Consider the following 17,785-nt stretch of genomic DNA (forward strand, 5'->3'; position numbering starts at 1 on the left):
AACATCAAATCAAGTCCTGCCCTAAGAACTTCTTCAATTACGTAAAAACCAAACTAAAAAGCAACAACTTTCCATCACGAATGCATCTTGACAGTAATGTAGGACACACTAGTAATGAAATATGTAGTCTTTTTGCCACTTTTTTTCAAGAAATATACACCACATTTAAAGAAACAGACCGCGACGGGCGAATATTTCCCGTTTTTTCCTGAATTTTCGAATTCTTTATCTGTCAATCAAATATCTGAATTCGAAATTCAGAACGCACTTAAAAACTTAGACGCTACGAAAGGTCCTGGACCTGACAGAATAGCTTCAATTTTTCTCAAAAACTTGGCAGAAGAACTATCTACACCTTTACTACACCTCTTTAATATGTCTCTGAAGAATAGAATTTTTCCAGAACTCTGGAAAACCTCATACTTAGTGCCAATTTTCAAATCTGGCGCTAAATCAGACATTCGTAATTATAGTGGAATTGCCATTATTTCATGCATACCAAAATTATTTGAATCAATAATTAATGAAAAAATCTTTCAGCAAGTAAAAAACCAAATCACAACTCAACAGCACGGCTTTTATAAAGGCCGATCAACTACCACAAATCTTTTGGAATTCAAAAATTTTACTTTGACTGTAATGGACAACGGCAACCACGTAGAAGCTTTTTATACGGACTTTAGCAAGGCATTTGACAGAATCGACATACCTTTATTGCTCTTCAAGCTCGAAAAATACGGAACGGAAACAAAATTCTTGGAATGGCTGCAGTCATACTTAACAAAGAGAACACAAATAGTCCGCTTTCAAAATTCCTTCTCAAACCCAATAGAAGTAACTTCCGGGGTTCCTCAAGGTTGTCACCTGGGCCCTCTTCTTTTTATATTATACGTGAATGACATTTCCTTTCTTCTCAAATCATTACGTGTGCTTATATATGCTGACGACATGAAGCTCTTTATAGAAATAATAAATGCAGAAGACTTCGAAATATTCCAGAATGAAATTAATGTATTCTACACTTGGTGCAACAAAAGTCTATTGCAACTCAACATCAAAAAATGTAATTCAATAGCATTTAGCAGAAAAACAGTAACACCACCTACAAACATTTTCTTAGGAAACCAACCAGTAGAAAAATGCAAAATCGTAAGGGACCTAGGCGTAATCTTAGACTCCAAACTTACATTCATAGAACATTATAATACAATTATCAACAAAGCAAATAGTATGCTGGGCTTTATAAAACGCTTCGGCCACAATTTTCAAGACCCATATACAATCAAACTATTATATATTACATACGTCCGACCAATTCTGGAATACTGTAGCATTGTATGGAATCCCTATATTGTAACACATGAAGAACGCATTGAATCTGTCCAAAAACAATTTCTTTTGTACGCGCTTCGTAAACTGAATTGGACAGCATTTCCCTTACCATCATATAAAGCACGCTGCATGCTTATAGACATACAAGCACTTAAAGAACGCCGCGAACTTTCAATGCTTTATTTTATCAATGACATTATTTCTCAACGCGTGCAATCTTCTAAATTATTATCGCAACTAAATTTTTATGCACCCAGTCGTCAATTAAGAAATCGTAAAATATTTTCGGAAAACTCTCACAGAACTAACTACTCAAAAAATGGCCCAATAAATCGCATGATGCGTCACTATAATCAGCACTGCGAAAATATCGACATCACTATGGGCAGAAATCAAATCAAAAAACGACTAACAACTGGAAATAATGTATAGAATATAAGAAAACATTGTATTATTATAACTGTAGTCTACATTTGCTTGACGAAAATAAATAAATAAATAGATAAATAAATACACTGTAAAAAGTTTGATAAAAGCTCAAAAAATGTAATTTTCAACAATGATCATTCCATACCCTTAAAGAAATACTAATGAATCCGCAGGAAACCACAAAGATTTTAATTTCAAAGCTAGTTTTTGAGCTTTTGCAACAAACCGAATTGAAATCGGTCTAACGACGATCAAATAAGAGCAAATTTAGCAACAAGCAGCTCGTGAACCAAAATAAACAAATTTTAACCTTCTATCGTTGTTTTCGTTTCCAAACTAGCTGTTAATGATATTTTTCAGTAAAGAAATCATCATTTATTTTTAGCATATCGAAAAAAAGCACATTGCCAGAAGAATGTATAGATTTCAATGGTGATCAATTTCACCCCAATTTACCTCATAGTACCTTTGAGAATTATCGAATTTATTTAATGAAGTAGACGATGGAAATTTCACCAATAGCCATAGAGGTTTACTGGAGCACATACTAGTACTTGTTTTAAAATTATACTATTTCGGGAAACATTTACATGAAGCTAGTTAATTGGAAATTGTTATAAAAATTGATCAATTTCACCCCGTTCCATGGTATTCCCTTTGCAATAACAAGATTCGCATTATAAATATTAAAGACATTATTCACGATGGTAATTTTGGCCGTTATTTGGGGGATTTTCATGTTCCCTCTCAATGGGCACGACATTACCAGAAAAATTTGAAAAATTTATCTCTCTGTATTCAGGAGTAATTTTAACTATTTTCAGTCTGTTCGAAACAGAGGATATTGGCGTCACAGTGGTTAGACCTGAGGTATTTTTGTGACCTGTGACAATAACCTTGTCTTCTGCTGGGACTTCCTCACAGGATTTTCCAATATCCTTAGAGGCTACACCAGCTTCTAACAAGGTTTTGTGGCAGTCGTCGGTGACTTTCTGCCTCTGTCTTCCACTACCGCTATCGCTCTTGCCGCCTCCATCTCCCTGCTTACCATTCGATTGTGGCACAGGTTTTTTCGGAGGTTGTTTGCGTATTCGAGCATCACCGAATTTATAGTCTAAAACATATTTATTCTTTTTAAGAAAAAATAACCGTCTCGAAAAAATACATAGTTTTCAGGAAGTAAGGCCACCGGAGTCGAGTGCAATTAAATCAGATTAGTGCACCATGTCGCTGAAAGTGAAAGTGTGGCTATTAGTGAAAATCGAAGTCCGCAGAATCATTAATAAAAGTTGAAAATTTTGAGATTGATACGCGTCTTCATAGTGTCGTGGTGTTAGTGTGTGTTGTGTACGGGAGCACGAATCATCTAATAGCGGTGGCAAAGCCTTTTGCTAGTCAGCTTGTACACATACAGGTTCCCTACCTTTTGCTGCTGCTTGCACGGATGCGCCGAGACACGTAGGAGAGACGAAGATCAAAGGATAAGTATTGGTGATGTTTTGCATGTACCACGAGTAACTGTGGCACTGGAAAGAGTTTTTGATCTAGGGCTCCATGTGGCCTTTCATGATAAGTACATACTAAAATTACCAAAAATATACTGATATTATCATTCCAAGTAGTGATGAGTACAGTGTTTAGCGCATCTGTGTACGTGAACTAAGTGTTGGTTGAGTATGAAAATTGTTAGCTTGTGTTGTTCCCGAATGGAGAGCATGTATGTTGGACAGTCGGCGGGGCGCTAGCCGTTGAGGCGGCTGTCAACATCAGAACGGGCGAGCTGTATAACTTTGCATTGCTGTTGATCATTTTGGTGTGACCAGGGCTGGAATTCAAGTGCAGACAGAACCACACAAGTTTGTACACAACACATTTGCCATCGAACCGTGCGTGCCACTCCCAATATTTCGTTTGTGTTCTCTTCTCCCCATTCGCTCTTTTGTATTTCTTTCGCACCGAAAAAAAAGCGACTGAGTACTCTTAGTGCATTTGCCGAAATGTGCGACTCCACCCATTGTGTCTTACTTTGTGTATTGCTTGGGCAATGATTATCGGATTTGACAAACGAATAATTATAGTGTTATTTTTATTTTTTTTGGTTTTTACACTTCATTTGACTCTACTGAAATAACTTAGGAGCTAATTTTCAATGCTGCTCAATGGGTTTTGTTTCAAAACTAAAAATGGTTTCTTCCCGGAGATAGCCGCAATATGTCTCGTACATTAACAGTAGGGTGGTAATAGAAATCGACTTTTCGAATTTCGTTTAGAAGTAGTGCTCAATAGTTTTGTCTTCGAAAAAAGTTCCCATACTAAACTTCAGCTTAATCTGACTTTGGGAGCACGAAAGCATTATTTTGTGAGCAACGAAAAAAATGCACAGTTAGTTCATAAATTTCTGAATATCAAAAATTCTGATGCCAAATGTCTTAAAAATGCATGAAACATCGAGATCTGGTGTTATCCAAAAACAAAGAATGAAACAATCGATCGGTTAAAGCTTCACTTTTCGACTGACCGAACTTCTAAATGCGACGGAGGATAATTTTTTTCCATACAAGTCATTACCACCCTAATGAACGGTAACAGTAGTGAATGCATGAAGCGATTGTATATGAATACCGGGGCAGGAACATGTCTGGACGTGCGTAATATGTCCTAAGAAACACGTCCACGCCATTGAGAACCGTGTGTAAATGAATTCTCAAAAATGTATATGGTCCGTTCTTGATTCCTTTTCTCTGCTGTTTTTTCTACCCGCAACGCAACGCAAACTGCTCAAACTGAAGCTCTTTGTTATCACGCTTTGTTAATGTGTCACAAAAAGCAGCACAAAGTGTTGTTCGTTCTCCCTCTCTTGAAATATTTCTCACTTGGTGGTATCTTTCATAGTCATTTCGTTTTCGCTCTTTTTCTTTGTGCCTGTTGGTTGTCAAAATGTGTAGGTACCGTTCTCGTTGTGCCAAGTATGATGACAGTTCTACAAGGTATGCTATTCACGTCGATGCATTAGTATTAGTGATCGTTATGAACTTTTTCCAATTTTGTATGAAATTTGAAATGATTTTGCATTTTAAACTAAACTTATAAAACATACCTTCCTGAAAAGTTATAGAAATGATGTTGAAACATGTTTTATTTGTGGGGAATATATAAACATGATGCGGTTTAGGTAAAATATGCTGTTTTTCATCAATTTGCCGGTAACCTTTTTGCACTTTTCGTTATTTTCTTGTACTCTAATAGCGCTTCTAAATAGAGTCGCTTATGTTTCATACAGTAACAAAAATCATGAGCTATGACAATGACTAAGATTATGCTCCAACTATTAGAAATATAGCATTTTTATATATTTTATTTCGACATATTGTCGCAATTTTTCACACTAAATCTAAATTAATATTAATTTCTAGTGTGTTTGAACTGGAGATTCACTCTCCAACCAAAAAAATCGGATATAAAACAACATAAAACGAGAAATTTCCAAAAATGTTCTGAATTCCATACAAAACGCGAGATTTTTCATAACGAGATTTGTTTGTGTGCGTGGATAGACAAAAATGCTACATTTTTGTGTCATGTCACCTTGTAGAACTGTCATCATACTTGGCTCGTTGTGCCTTGACGTAAAATTAACACACTGAGCGCAATGAGTGTGCGAATGACAGCCCTGGGTGTGACAGTTGCCTTAACGGTGGGTGCCTTGTCGATTCTCTGACGTACGGGCTCACTATCCCCGAATTATGTTTGTGTGTCTGTGCAGATGTGATGAAGTCGATGCGGAGTCTTGCTTTTTTGATCAATTGCTCGGTGGTCGGTGTGTAGGCGCTGGTGCGGCTGTGTGCGTGTGGAGTGTGAGAACGAGTTTGTTACACGTTTCTTTTCGTGCCTTTTCGCTATAGGTACTAGTGACGAGGGGGCGCAACGCGTGTTTTTTCTTACGTGAATATTCCGGCTAACCGGGAACTTTTGCTCTAATTTTTCGATTTTTCTTTCTTTTGAAGTTCAGAAGTTTTGAAGTTCAAAATTTGAACAAATGTGTTATATAATATGTCTTATTTTTGAGCGCTTTGACTACAAATTTTAGACATTGACGATTTGAGATTTGGCGAATATGTGTATCTACATTTTAAAAATTCATATGGATTTGATTACTTGGAGCTTTGCCAGTTTTTCTATTTAATAGATAACTCTTGCGTCGTATAGCAGGTTACAAGAATCATTTAGACATCTGTTTCCAAAGAGCATGGCTGAAAATTGAAGAAATAAATTCTTGTGTCTGTGTTTGCTATCGTTGCCGCCGGTTTACGTACGAAACATATAGTGTTAAGTTTTCTTCCCAATAGTGACAATTTATTTAAATTAATTTCTTCAGCCACAAAAGCAGCACAACAACCACCGTTGACATTTCGTGATGATTGATGACGATGATTGACAAAAAGTGTCATTCAATGAATTCTATATTTAACTCAGATATGTTTTACTCTACGTATGTAGTTTAAGCGTAAATATATTCCTAAAGAGTTTAGGTTGGGCACCATATTTTTTCAAATCATGCGGCGCAGACGCATAATCGAGGGCAAGGAAACGTGGCGGCACTAAGCTGCTGTGGTTTCCACAGTCCGTGCCGGCTGCCGACCCGCCGTGTGCGAATGACAGCCCTGGGTGTGACAGTTGCCTTAACGGTGGGTGCCTTGTCGATTCTCTGACGTACGGGTTCACTATCCCCGAATTATGTTTGTGTGTCTGTGCAGATGTGATGAAGTCGATGCGGAGTCTTGCTTTTTTGATCAATTGCTCGGTGGTCGGTGTGTAGGCGCTGGTGCGGCTGTGTGCGTGTGGAGTGTGAGAACGAGTTTGTTACCCGTTTCTTTTCGTGCCTTTTCGCTATAGGTAGGGGGCGCAACGCGTGTCTTTTCTTACGTGAATATTCCGGCTAACCGGGAACTTTTGCTCTTATTTTACGATTTTTCTTTCTTTTGAAGTTCAGAAGTTTTGAAGTTCAAAATTTGAACAAATGTGTTATATAATATGTCTTATTTTTGAGCGCTTTGACTACAAATTTGAGACATTGACGATTTGAGATTTGGCGAATATGTGTTTCTACATTTTATAAATTCATATGGATTTGATTACTTGGAGCTTTGCCAGTTTTTCTATTTAATAGATAACTCTTGCGTCGTATAGCAGGTTACAAGAATCATTTAGACATCTGTTTCCAAAGAGCATGGCTGAAAATTGAAGAAATAAATTCTTGTGTCTGTGTTTGCTATCGTTGCCGCCGGTTTACGTACGAAACATATAGTGTTATATTTTCTTCCCAATAGTGACAATTTATTTGAATTAATTTCTTCAGCCACAAAAGCAGCACAACAACCACCGTTGACATTTCGTGGATATTCTTATAATTGTTCACTTACTATTTTTTTACGTAACATTTTTATTATACCCTTGCACATTATAATTTCAGCTGTGGAAGAATGCTATCAAAGCTCTTCCTTGTATGTTTTTGGGCCGTAGCAAATTTCATTGGTGAACGTGTAGATTTTTGTCAGGAATATAGAACTGCGTTGGAATTGATGTGAGCTTATGTAATATATTGTGTGGATTATCTGTTCGGATGACTCCATGCATTAAATGGTTGGAGAAGGGAGCAACACATAGTAATAACTTATTTCAATATATATTCTTTTAGCCGCATGAAGCAGCAGAGCAACCACTATTGACATGAACTAGTTTCATATGAATTCATCTATTTTATTTCAGCAAACCATAACGTACACTCTCCATTTGTTTTACGAATATTTTCCTATTACTTTTTTTGCATGTTGTACGTTAAAAATTTAAAAGTTTCAGCTTTGAAAGGAAGTCACCCGAAATCTTATTTACATATTCTTATTTTTCTTATTGCATTTTAATAAATTTTCATTCATCCCACTTATAAATGTCAATGATTATTTTTATATTGTTATAATTAATTAAATGAATTATGGTCATATCACTTATCAAAGTGAATCCTGATCAGAAACCCACCCTTCTAACAAAACTCCCATCCGTGGTCTTTGTAGGGATGCTGAGGTATACTCGGTCTCTAACAAAGCAAAGACTGCATTCTAACATTCCTTCCCTATTGTAGGTTTCGTGCGGCACTGGCACAACTAGTCCTGTGCGCCTCCACGCCGCGCCGCCGCCGCCGACACTTTTACGCACGCCGCCGCCGCCGATGATTTGGACTCGGCGCGCCGCCGAGAAATTTTTAGCGCGCCGCCGAGGAAATTTTTACCGCGCCGATAGTGATTGTGTTTGCTGGATTTTTTCCTGATTATAGAAATACCGCAAATCACAGCCGATAAGGGAACACTCGTATATTAAGTAGAGCGGAATTTGGCAATTCTTAATACCCCTTCACTCCGACGTAACGCAATTTTGCATGGTGGCCTCACGCAGTGTAACACTTCGATAAGTACCTCCCCTGTATTTACGTATTTACGAAGGGTACGGGACACGAGACATATGGACGCGAGGCATATGGATGTTAGGCATAGTATGCTAAGCATACAGACGCAAGGCTTAATGGATGTGAGGCATGATGGATACGAGACATATTGCCATAAGGCATAACGGATGCGAGGCCGAATGGACGTGAGCCCGAATGGACGCGAGGCCGAATGGACGCGAGGCTGAATACGATATTGTATGATCGCATGAGATCCAATTATCATGACTATGTGTTCCGGAATTGCAACATACATTCCGCAGCAGAGTCTATTGAAAAATATGTTGCACCCTTGATGATTGACAAAAAGTGTCATTCAATGAATTCTATATTTAACTCAGATATGTTTTACTCTACGTATGTAGTTTAAGCGTAAATATATTCCTAAAGAGTTTAGGTTGGGCACCATATTTTTCAAATCATGCGGCGCAGAAGCATAATCGAGGGCAAGGAAACGTGGCGGCACTAAGCTGCCGTGGTTTCCACAGTCCGTGCCGGCTGCCGACCCGCCGTCGGAAGCGGCGGCCTCTTGCACACAAACGACTGATCTACAGATTTGCTAGGTCTACTCAAACAGAGTTTCTTTCCCTTAGTTAAGTCCGAACGAGCGGTAGCGAGTAAGGACATCATTCGCTCGAACAGCGAGTCGGCCGAAGGCCGCGAGTGTATTGCTTTCTAAATGACACCCTGAAGCGAAATACATGTTATTAAAAGAGGACTGTGATGATGACGATAATACCGTATTCTGCCTCACTTCCCATCGGCCTTGTGTCTATTCGGCCTTGCGTCCATTCGGCCTCGCGTCTCTTCGGCCTCGCGTCCATATGCCTCGTGCCTGTATGCCTGCCATCCATTATGCCTAGCGTTCTATGCCTTGCGTCCGTATGCCTTCCATCTGTATGCTTAACGGGTTGTTATCATTTACGAATGTTCCCTAAGTGTAAATTATTTTAATTTTCAGGAATTTGATACAATATTTGACATTCAATATTTAGACTTTAGTCTTTTTTATCGAAAGATATAAAAAATTTCGAAGTCATTATTAATAATTTGGCACGGGGCCAGTTTGCTTCGAGAGTATCGTTTCAGTCATTATAACATATGTTTATATGTTTATTTTTATTTTTAATTTTTATGGAAACGTATGAGCAATCCGGGAATGTTAAAAAAAATTAAGAAAAATGATTAGTGGTTATTCTTTTTTTTTTTGGTAAAGATTTTAGTTTTCTCTAGAATACTAAGTTTTTTTTTAAATCAATATGCGAGAATTCACTGAAAATCGACTATGTTTTTGCTGAATTCTCCTTACTTTGTTGCTTGAACGTTAAGGCATCGAAAAAAACACTTTCAGCTATTTTCCATTACCATGGTGATATTTGCGGATTTTTCGGTCAGAATGGATCGCCTTCGACCCATCATATTTAAGGGTGATTTTCATAGTAATGACATCACAAAGTTCATGTGATTTTTTTTTTGCTTTTTTCAACGCTATTTCGAGCAAACAAAAATTTTCCAGATGGCAATGAAGAACCTGTGGAGTTTAACGAAGAAGTCTATTTGAAAGAAAAGAGTATCCCCTTTTTTCAGTTTTTCCATTGGTAACCTAACAAAATATATGAAAGTTGAAAACTTTCTAACGTAAGATCTATCGAATTTTCCCAAAGTCGGTCTACGGTTAAACAAAATGAAATCATCGACAAACTATCTATCTTTTTTTTTTCAAAACTGAACGTCTTTGGAAATAGTGTTCCTTGCATTTTTTTTGGGATTTACACTTGTTTTACTTTCTCTGCTTGGTTTATTATTTTCTGGTTGCTCAATTTTTTATTTACTTGATTTCGTACCATTTTTATTTCTAGTTTTGACATCATGTCAACCCTGACGCAATAATTTTTTTATTAACGTTGAATTAACAAAAAACCGAAAATGAGAGTTCAAAGCACACATTATGTGCAATTATAAGTGGTAATTAGTGTCACGCCGATACACGCCGCCGCCGCCGCCGCCGATATAAGCCAACGGCGTCACGCCGGCGCGCCGGTCGCCGCCGAGGTAAAATGTTTTCTACGCCGCCGCCGCCGATGATATGGTCGGCGCACAGGTCTAGGCACAACACGAAATTTATAGTTTCGAGAGAAACGGGTTCGGAAATTTTCGTTTGGAATCATTTTTCCTTTTCAAGAAAGTCTTAAATTTTTAAACTTTCCATACTCATCCAACCTATTTGAGTCTGTTATGCACATATTATGAGCAAGTTGTATGAGTTAAAATCTCTTTTCTACCATCTTTTAAAGTATATGTTAATGTGAATCGCAAAAACAAATCTACTTATAACTCTAGATATTTTGTTAATTTTGAAACAAGTTCTTGTGAGATAAAACTGAACCGCGTTTGGCATCGTTTGACATCAAAATCTAAAATGAAAAATTTTGAGGTGTGCCGTTGTTGCACAAAACTGACGATATCCCCAACTGACTGTAAGGACGTGGCCGGCGCCGTTATTGGTCTATAAAACATCGGGTCATTGAATGATGCACAGTGAGGAGGAATGACCTCTCCCAGTCGTTTCTTCAGTTGATTCATTGTACATCTTGAATGGCTCGGACCCATCACGGAGTAGCAATCATTGATATGTACAGTCAGAACTAAGCTAAGCTAAAACATATTTATTCTTTTTAATTGTTTGAAGGGACATACCATCAACTAGAAAAGTAAGTAAGAACTCTCCGTGCATCAGTCACCAGTCCCTCGTTTTGGCTTTCTAGCAGAGCTAGAATTGTATCATTGCTATCATCCACGCTTCGTGGGAAAAATCCAATGAAAGGTCACAAGAATGAAAATAAACACACATCACCATACTTGCGCACACATACATACCTTATTCGATTTTCGAAACAGGATTTTTTGGTACCTATAGCTTCAGGTATGTAAGCACTCAATGAAAAAAATATGTCTTGAGAAAAATTAAGTTGTTTCTTGTCCAAAATAAATTAAAATGTTGTATGTGTGGAAAACCACACACCAGGGTAGACAACGTAAGTTTTTTTGAGGATGCGATGAAGGTTAAATGCATGCAATGCAAGTCAACGTAAGAACATACTAGGTATGTCGTAACATTGTAAGTTTAGAGTATTTACTCATAGCTTCAGGGTAAACGTACTCATTTGTAAATATTGAACTATGAAATAAACCAGCTCGTCAGAGTGTTGGTATTGTTGATGTTAAATGCAAAAATATACAATATACACAGTAGAATAGCTGACGTATAAGGCCCGCTTCCGTTCATTACCCCCTCAGATGAACTTGAACTTTGCGATGCATGTTCGAACTCATTGACGTCGCGCAACAATGCTTATTCGCTTGAGCATTCGCTGAAGTTATGTATATATTGGGGACCTGTGAATATATCCTGGTCACCGAGAACAGTATTTGCATTCATACTGAACAATGCCCGACAGTGTATGTTGTATTGGTAATGTGATAATTTTTTTTGCATAGTCAACCCGCATGAGTTCATTAAACTTCCTCTGTACAACCTAACAGAGAAATCGACCGCAGCAGGGAAAAGATGACTCAAACAAAAATATATTATGTGATTGTATCCAGAAAAGAAAGTAAAATAACCGATTTCGCAGTATTCAATTTTCCAATATGTAGTCTCGAACCAATCATTCAGACAAAGAAAATCGCTCAAAAATTATGCCATGAAGATTCTTCGAAGGTAAGAAATTTTGGCTTTAGTGAAAAATTTTTGCGGTAAACTTTTGTTGGCAGATTGGCGAAAATACTTGGCGAAGCCATCATCTACCCTATCACAGCGTTGCACTTTTCCTGTCCAATGAATGAGAGAAATTAACCCTTAAATGCGCAATGTTGTTTTAAAACAACACTACTAAAAACGTTTTAAAATATAAGTATTTTAGTATTTTTTAGAAATAAAATTCATTAGAACAACTCTCTAGACTCTAACGAAGAAAACTTAACAGATGGAAACACTGTATTTGAATGTTTTGTTCTTATTTTTGGTGTCAAAATCTCGGAAACGAAAAAAAACATGTCGAGATTTCCGACTGGTGCTGACTGTCATTGAAAATAAATTTTAAAATAAGGTTAGTGGTTAATGAAAATGTTTGAATTATCAGTAATTAAACTAACAAAAGGTTAATTTTGAAGATACTGTTAACAAAAGTAATTGTTCCGACTTTATTCTGCGATAAAGTCACAGTGTTGTTTAAAAACAACATGATAATTTTTGCACAATCAAAAGTAAATCTTTCCATTTTTTATGCATATTGGTTAGTTTTATATCAGTTAACCTGTTGAGCAAAGATTTTATGTTTTTAGATGATTTTTTAACATCGTGCGTATTTAAGGGTTAAGAAAACGGGTAGAATACAGTGACTTACGATGCAATGGAACTTTTGTTTCTATAGGTGAAGCCCTAGACCGGTATACGTAGCGCTTGAGTCTACGTCTTTACGAGTCGTGTCGTATCGCAAACCAAACAAGCTTCGCACACACTCTAGCAAACCAGCATTTATTCATAAAAATATGCGAGGGTGACAGTGGCAGTAACTTGTTTATCTTACAGTGTTCTAAGTACTGTGTTCAAATTATTTGTTAAACAAAATATAACATACCATTTTTTATTAGAATGAAAAATTATATTAATTATGATATCATCAGTTTTTCCATCCGAATTTGAAGTTTTTATTCGTATGCTAAACCCTCTAGCGACCTGGATATGCGGATAGTTTAAATCGCAGGGAAATTGAGAATGAGGTTCATAATTTTCCTACAATCATTCATAGCCAAAGCCAATTATAGCCATTACAAAAAAATATAATAAAATTCAAAATATATTTAATAGTGTTGATGTGTCACCATTTGTGGCAGAGGACAATATGAATTCTGAATAAATATTAGTAAATAATGCATTCATTACAAAACATCCTCTCCACCAACCAATGGAACCAATCTATCTACCCATTTTCTCTGGCGCCTTAGTGTAAACATATTCATGCCTCTTCACGATGTGATAACACACAAATTAGTACTGACAAACCGCCGTTTAGTCTACCAATGTCAATGTCCCACATGTGCAATACACACTATATATTGATAGAGAATGATAGAGAATAGTACTGTAATAGTTTTGGAAATTTTCATAACAACATACATCATTGGAGATAGTCGAGGAAAGATTTTTGGTTCGAATGCAACCGAAAGAAATCAAGTCCCATATTTTCAAATTAATTTATTAACAATTGTTGATGTGGAAAGGCGTCGTACACAAATTACGTAACGCATGGAGGGGGGGGGGGGTTATGTCTGCGTTACTCATTGTTACATAGGGGGGAGGGGAAGTAGTAGAGACAGTTACGTAACTGTGATGTTTACTCGAAATTGAAAATTTCGGAGGGGGGTCAGGCTGATCAGCGTTACGTAATTTTAGGGGGAGGAGTCATGTCGAACGTTACCTATTGTTACATAGGGGGGGGGGGGAGGGGGTCTGAAATCTAGATTTTTAGCGTTACGTAATTTGTGTACGACGCCATAGTAGTAATTTATCCTTCATGAAAAATAAATAAAAATAAATCATTGTACAGTTTGTAATTTATTATAACAATTACTCAAAACAATGTTTTTAGCGTTTGGTTCAGTTCGGTTGCATTCCGACCATTTTTTCAGTACACAACATTACACTGGTCGACAAAAGCGAAAAATAAGTTGCACTAATGCTTAAACAAGTTGCCCTAAAAAGTGCGCCAAAAGGCCGTAGAGTAATTCTTGCGTAACTTTTCAAAACGACCTAAGTAACAATGAGAGTTTCTCCTCTCTCACTCAGTCCCATCAATTACAACATCATCATAAAAGTTTTCAACAATTTCTTGTTAGTAATCGAAAGATTATTGCCTAGCTTATTATGCAAATAGTATCATGAAAAATGTAAAGATAACTTAGATATCAATCAAACAGAAAGTAAACAAAGAGAGTCTCTCAGTGTTACTTAGGTCCTTTGAAAAGTTACGCGAGAATTGCTCGCAGATCTGTCGCTTCTACGTTTGCTTACCGGAAAACTGATTTGAGTTTGAGTTTATTACCGTAAACTGGGGTGACTTTGATCAATTTTGTGAATATATGAAATATTTCAAGAATATATATGGGGGCTCTTTGCATTCCACGTGCACAGTACATGTTAGCGAATGTCCAAGATTCATACAAAATTTTTAGAACATGTATGAACGACAGTCCATGAAGAGAGAAGGGGATCTAAAATCTCCAAAAACTAGTCCACGTGAAATATGGTTTATCCTATAGATAAAAGGTGCATGTTACATGACATCTTAAGTTGTCGTGAGGAAGGAAACATGTAATACGCTGTAGAGATTATTGGGACTCAGCATTGCCTTTGAGGAAAAAATGCAAAAAATATAATAAAAATCGTTGTATTATTATTTTCTTATCTTAAAAACTAACCTGGGAACCGAATTAACAAACTTTACGTATCGCAGCTTGTTGTTTTGTATCTGTTCGAACCGATTGTTTGCTTGCAATAAAAATAGCTCAAAATCACTTTTTTTAAAATCATATTTTAGCATGAGGAACACTCTTTAAATAGCAGGAAACGCATAAAAAGTAGCAAATTATACATATCTAAACACAATCAGCGAAAATTACGACAAATCTGAAGCTCTACGAGCGCCACATAGGAGTAAATATACTTCAAAGCTGATCAAAAGTGAAAAACTCAAAGTAAATTAACTTTGTTGTATAGTATTTCATGCTGCTTATACTGCCCTTCCAAGCATAGTTGTCCCAGTGTGCATAAGGTTTGTGTAGAACATAGGACTACTATGATTGGAACGGCAGTATATTATGTAAAAGTGCTAATAGTTCTGGTTATAGTGGTGAAGAAAAACTTTCCGGATGCTCCCGGCTTCATGCTTTATCGCTCTGTGAAAATAATCAAAAAAAATTTATTTTTTCGCTTCTGGGATAGTTGTAGCCTTGATTATGAAAATAAAACCTTGTCAAACGACGGAAAAGTGTACTGAAAAGTCATTCCATGATAAATTGAAGTAAATGGATGAACTTTGAGCCGACAAAGGCTGAATTTAATTTATTTCATAAGAAATGTAATATATCACTTTTGACTGGGTTACTCCATTCAAAAAATTATCCAAACACACTCATTAGTTTTTATTATGACTATGTGATACGTTTTCAAAGCAAAAAAATATTAAAATAATTATGATCAGGTTTGATGTTTTAAGTGCTCCGCTGTGGAGCGTTTTTATCACAAATTCAAAAAAGGAGTAGAGTGATCAAAATTACTTCAGTTTACGGTACCAATATTATCTTCATCCGAAAATATTTTTTTACACTCTCAGAAAGTGTTTGAATGCCTACATCTCTAGAAAACATCGATAATTTTCAATAGAACGAGCAGCATTGCAAATACGTATTTGAGGGTCGAGTCCCAATTACGGTATACTAGAATCAGTGTTTATCCCTTTTTTATCAATTCTAACATATATTATTTTATTCCACACTGCGACCAGAATCGTAGATCTATTGTGAGATATGCCCGGGTGATTGTTGTATCCCGCACTTTTATTATTACTTTAGCAATACCGCTATTGAGAAGTGGCATGCTTATTATTATTTTATCAGTGCTTGTGTGTAATGTGATGTTACTCTTCCTTTTACACACTTACTGTTCTACTATACCGAGCCTCGTTCCTCCTGCCAAATATCACCAATTATAATTCCCTGGAGAAGTTTCGTCGTGCGTCCTTCTGGCCAGTTTGATTGATAAGGGGTACTTATTTTTTGTTAAGAGGAAGTCATGCAAAGGTATTGTAGATTTCAGCGTAAAGGAAGGGTAAATGTAGTAAGTGTAATATATATGATTTCAGACATCTTACAATGCAAGTTGTATGAAAACATATATATTACAATTGATAAGGGTTAAGAAATGATTTCAGTATGGCACGATGATTATTGAAACATTTCATTGAAACACGATGATTATTGAAACATTTCATTGAAACAATAAGTTTACCATTATGTATCCGTTTTAAGAAATATTGTCGCTTTTTGGAACAAGAAATAGATCGTTCTATAACCCTTTGTACGCTACCAATAGATGGGTAAAATGTCATATTTCATTTGAATACCTCATTTTTAGCTATTTCCATATAAGCGTTTTGCGAGTGTTGGAGAGTAAATAAAACAAAGATTTTTCATGACAATTCACAATTCTTTTTGTGGCTTTTTTTAAGAAGAAAATAAATAGGTTTGTCGTTTTTGATTTCAAGGTAACCGACCAGCAAAAGAGGGAATACCATAACCGTAGGTTCAACTACTTGGTTTGCAACCATCAGCCACCAGGGATGACAAATATGTTGGCTATTTGTTAATCGCCCTAATTGTGGTGGGACTCAAAAGGCCAGAAAAATATTCCTCGAAGACACTGAGCTGAAAACGTTGCTGAAATGCAGGCCTGTTTCAATATCCTCAAAACCAAACCCAAGTTTAAAGAACTGCAAGATTTTGAAAGATTGATTAGACGAAAACGAATGATGAACATCTACGCGATCAAATATTTTGCGCTATCCTCCGAAGCCCTACTTGTAGCAAAAAATTTTCGATCATACCATTCCATCCTGAGAAATGTCACTGACGCTTGGGTCAAACCGTCAAATATATAAAGTCTTGAGGATATAAAGTGCCTTGCCAAAGTAATCGTTTAATGTGCGTAAAAATTATCGAATTTCCGTTTGTTAAATATTGAGTGCTTTTCAATTCAAGTCTCACAAACTGATAACATGGGGTATTGAATTGTTGACAGTGTGACAGATGTCAGCGGTTTAAAACAACAAGATATACAACACCGGTGCGAAGAACGAAAAGTTGGTCTACATTAACTGGTTCTATTCAGGTTTCGCTGGTGTAAATCTAGTATAAATTTGTTTCAAAAATAGACAACCGCTGAAGATGCCTTAATGCTGGCATTTAAAACCGCATGTTCGAATCTAAACTTTTCCGGATTCTGCAACTAAAACTAACAATTCTTGTCGCATTGAAATTCCCACGATTCTAACATTTTTTTGACGCCGAAAAATTTCATACTCTATAGTTCTCTCAGAAAGTGATTTGACGCAATGAAGAAAGATCGAAGTAATAAGTTAATAAACATTTATCATTTGTTATAAACAATATTCAAATATTTCAAACTTCAAGAAACAATCGATACTCCATTCGGTTTTTTTTGTCACTCTTATGTGATGTAAAAATAGTTAGTTATTGCTCCCCCTTTCTGATATAACAATGTTCGTAATATTTTATATTAAAATGGAAGAGCTTACCGCTTTTGAGTGTCACGCAATTTACTGCTTCAACACAAACTAATCTTGATGTAACGGTATATTTTGATATTATGTTGACTTATTCAAACCATTCTAATTATTTCAACTAAACATTAAGGATAGAGCAAGATCGCGCCAAATGGCCTATCGACCA

General features: G+C 36.5%; 1 protein-coding gene across 3 annotated transcripts in view; it reads left to right on the forward strand.

Annotated features, from left to right (window-relative positions):
• The first annotated feature begins 3,132 nt into the window (after positions 1 to 3,132).
• Positions 3,133 to 17,785, forward strand: part of LOC129718009 (trypsin-1) — a 48,285-nt gene continuing 33,632 nt past the window's right edge. The window contains exons 1-2 of one of the 3 annotated variants that reach the window (XM_055668384.1): positions 6,665 to 6,951; positions 7,232 to 7,424. In XM_055668384.1, coding sequence (XP_055524359.1) covers positions 7,382 to 7,424 — 43 coding nt within the window. In that variant the 5' untranslated portion in view covers positions 6,665 to 6,951; positions 7,232 to 7,381. Of the gene's footprint in view, positions 3,335 to 6,664; positions 7,425 to 17,785 lie in introns of those variants that run through there. The other 2 variants (XM_055668385.1, XM_055668383.1) reach the window with 2 other exon arrangements.

The sequence above is a fragment of the Wyeomyia smithii genome, chromosome 1, assembly GCF_029784165.1.
Source record: "Wyeomyia smithii strain HCP4-BCI-WySm-NY-G18 chromosome 1, ASM2978416v1, whole genome shotgun sequence".
In the NCBI taxonomy this organism is placed as follows: domain Eukaryota; kingdom Metazoa; phylum Arthropoda; class Insecta; order Diptera; family Culicidae; genus Wyeomyia; species Wyeomyia smithii.